The following is a 1,886-nucleotide window of genomic DNA, read 5'->3' as shown; positions in this document are numbered from 1 at the left end:
CCCCGCTGCGGGAACCCTGCTCCTCCCCTTGGCCTCGCCCTGGCTTCTCCCAGCATCCAAGCTGGAAACGCTCCCCAAGAGCACGGGGTAGATCCATTGGGAACCCCCCTGTTGACCAGGACGTTGGACTCCAGGCTCAGCGTACAGGAAGAGGCAACGGGGAGCAAGGTCCAGCTCTTCCTCCCAGCAAAAACCACCTGGAAACCCGTTCTCTGCCCCCACGTTCCACCTTCCCTTGTTCCTCGCTCCATACTCGGCCCCTTTCCAGTGCCCAGGCAGGTGACAGGGAGCATCCCAAGGGACAGGGAGCATCCCAAGGGACAGGGGCTCCAAACAGCCCTACCCGGGAGCAGTTTTTTTAGGTCTGCACCGTTTCTGCAGCCTCCGTGGCCTTGATGTGCCGCAGGGTCTCGTCCAGCAGAACGTCCCCAGTGGGCGCATCCGACTTCAGGAGCACCTGGAAGGACACAGAGGGATGAGGCTGGGAGCTGAGCTGCACCTTCCTCTCCAGCAGCCTCTTCTTCCTCAGGGAGGGCGGCTCCAGGCGGATGCGGCCGCGGAACGCCAGCTCGAGGAGGATGCCGCCGCGCAGGCCCGAGGAGATGCAGTCGTTCCAGAAGGATGTGTAGCCCTGGGAGGAACAGGAGGGAGAGGTGGGAACAGGAGCTCTGTTAGAGCCATTCCTAAGCTCCTCCAGCTCCAACCCCTGCCCCGGGCACGGACACCTCCCACTAGAGCAGGTTGCTCCAAGCCCCTGTGTCCAACCTGCCCTTGAACACTGCCAGGGATGGGGCATGGATTTCCCACGTGGGAAGAGAAGATTCCCAGTGAGGGATGAGGATGGGAAAATCCATCCCATCTCTGCCCCCAGCTCAGGCATCTTGGGGCTGGGGTGCAGCACTTGGGGTCCCGCCGGTGGGGACCGGGCCCATTACAGGTGTTTTCCAAGCCTGCTCCAGGACACGGTGCTCGTCCTGGGAACCACGAGCTCCAAAATCGGGAGCAAAGCAACAGGAAGGTGCAGAGCTCTGGAAAACACAAGCCAGGGGGAACCGAGCAGTGGAATTGAGCTTGGTCCAGAGGAGATGGAAGGAGAGTGGGATAAGTGGGAGCAGCAGCAAAAAGGAAGGGAACGGCCGGTTCCCACTTCCACCGGGTGAAGTCCTGGGCTAAACCACAGCCAGGGAGGTTGGAGCTGGCACCAGGAAGAAGGAAGTGTCCGGACAAGAGAGCCCAGGAATGGTTTGCAGGGAGGGGAATCTCCGTCCCTTGAACATTGAGAACATTCCACTGATGCTTCCCAGGAGCTGAGCCTGGTTTGAAGCCACGAGGCAGCCCCCCCATTCACTTCCTCCACTTGTTCTCCATCATCCCCTGATGAGCACAAAGCCGGGTTATCCCAGCCCCGTGACTGTGCCCCCCCCACAGGGCGCCAGTCCCTGGGTTTCCAGGCCGGCAGCAGGGCTGGGAATGGGAAAGGGGCAGGCGCTGCTCTGATGGACCCCGAAACACCAGGAGCACCAGGGCCTGTTCCCAGCGAGCCCTTCGCTGCTGTTTTCCTCTGGAGAGGAGGAAAGGGCAGGTCCAACCGGACACTGCAGCCAAAGGAGCCCATCCCCAGGGAAGCAGGCTGGGACCACGCAGCCTCCTACATGGAAGCTTCCAGAGGCTTTGGTGTGGGTGAACTCTGGTGCACGGCGTGTTTGCCCAGTGCATCTGGACACCGGCTCGTGCTTGTGCAGCACAGGGGACAGCAAGGAAATGAGAGTCCTTGTTTGCTCCCTTCACTTCCTTGTGCGGGAAGACAAAGGCACCTTTAATCCCGGCCGTGTCCGCCCGTGCCCTTCGGGAACCGGTTCTCCAGCGGAGGGGACTGAGGTGGCACC

General features: G+C 61.5%; 1 protein-coding gene across 1 annotated transcript in view; it reads right to left on the bottom strand.

Moving 5' to 3' along the window:
- The window catches only part of LOC104406933 (Golgi phosphoprotein 3-like), a gene marked incomplete at both ends in the record, with an annotated part of 903 nt that extends 272 nt beyond the window's left edge, over positions 1 to 631 (bottom strand). Inside the window, 2 exon segments of the mRNA XM_010016056.1 lie at positions 344 to 457; positions 500 to 631. Of these exon segments, the coding sequence (XP_010014358.1) occupies positions 344 to 457; positions 500 to 631 (246 nt within the window).
- Positions 632 to 1,886: the final 1,255 nt, after the last annotated feature.

Source organism: Nestor notabilis, unplaced genomic scaffold (genome assembly GCF_000696875.1).
Source record: "Nestor notabilis isolate BGI_N333 unplaced genomic scaffold, ASM69687v1 scaffold23136, whole genome shotgun sequence".
NCBI classification, from domain to species: domain Eukaryota; kingdom Metazoa; phylum Chordata; class Aves; order Psittaciformes; family Psittacidae; genus Nestor; species Nestor notabilis.
The sequence above is the reverse complement of the archived record's forward strand: the minus strand, read 5'-3'. Positions and strand labels throughout refer to the sequence as shown.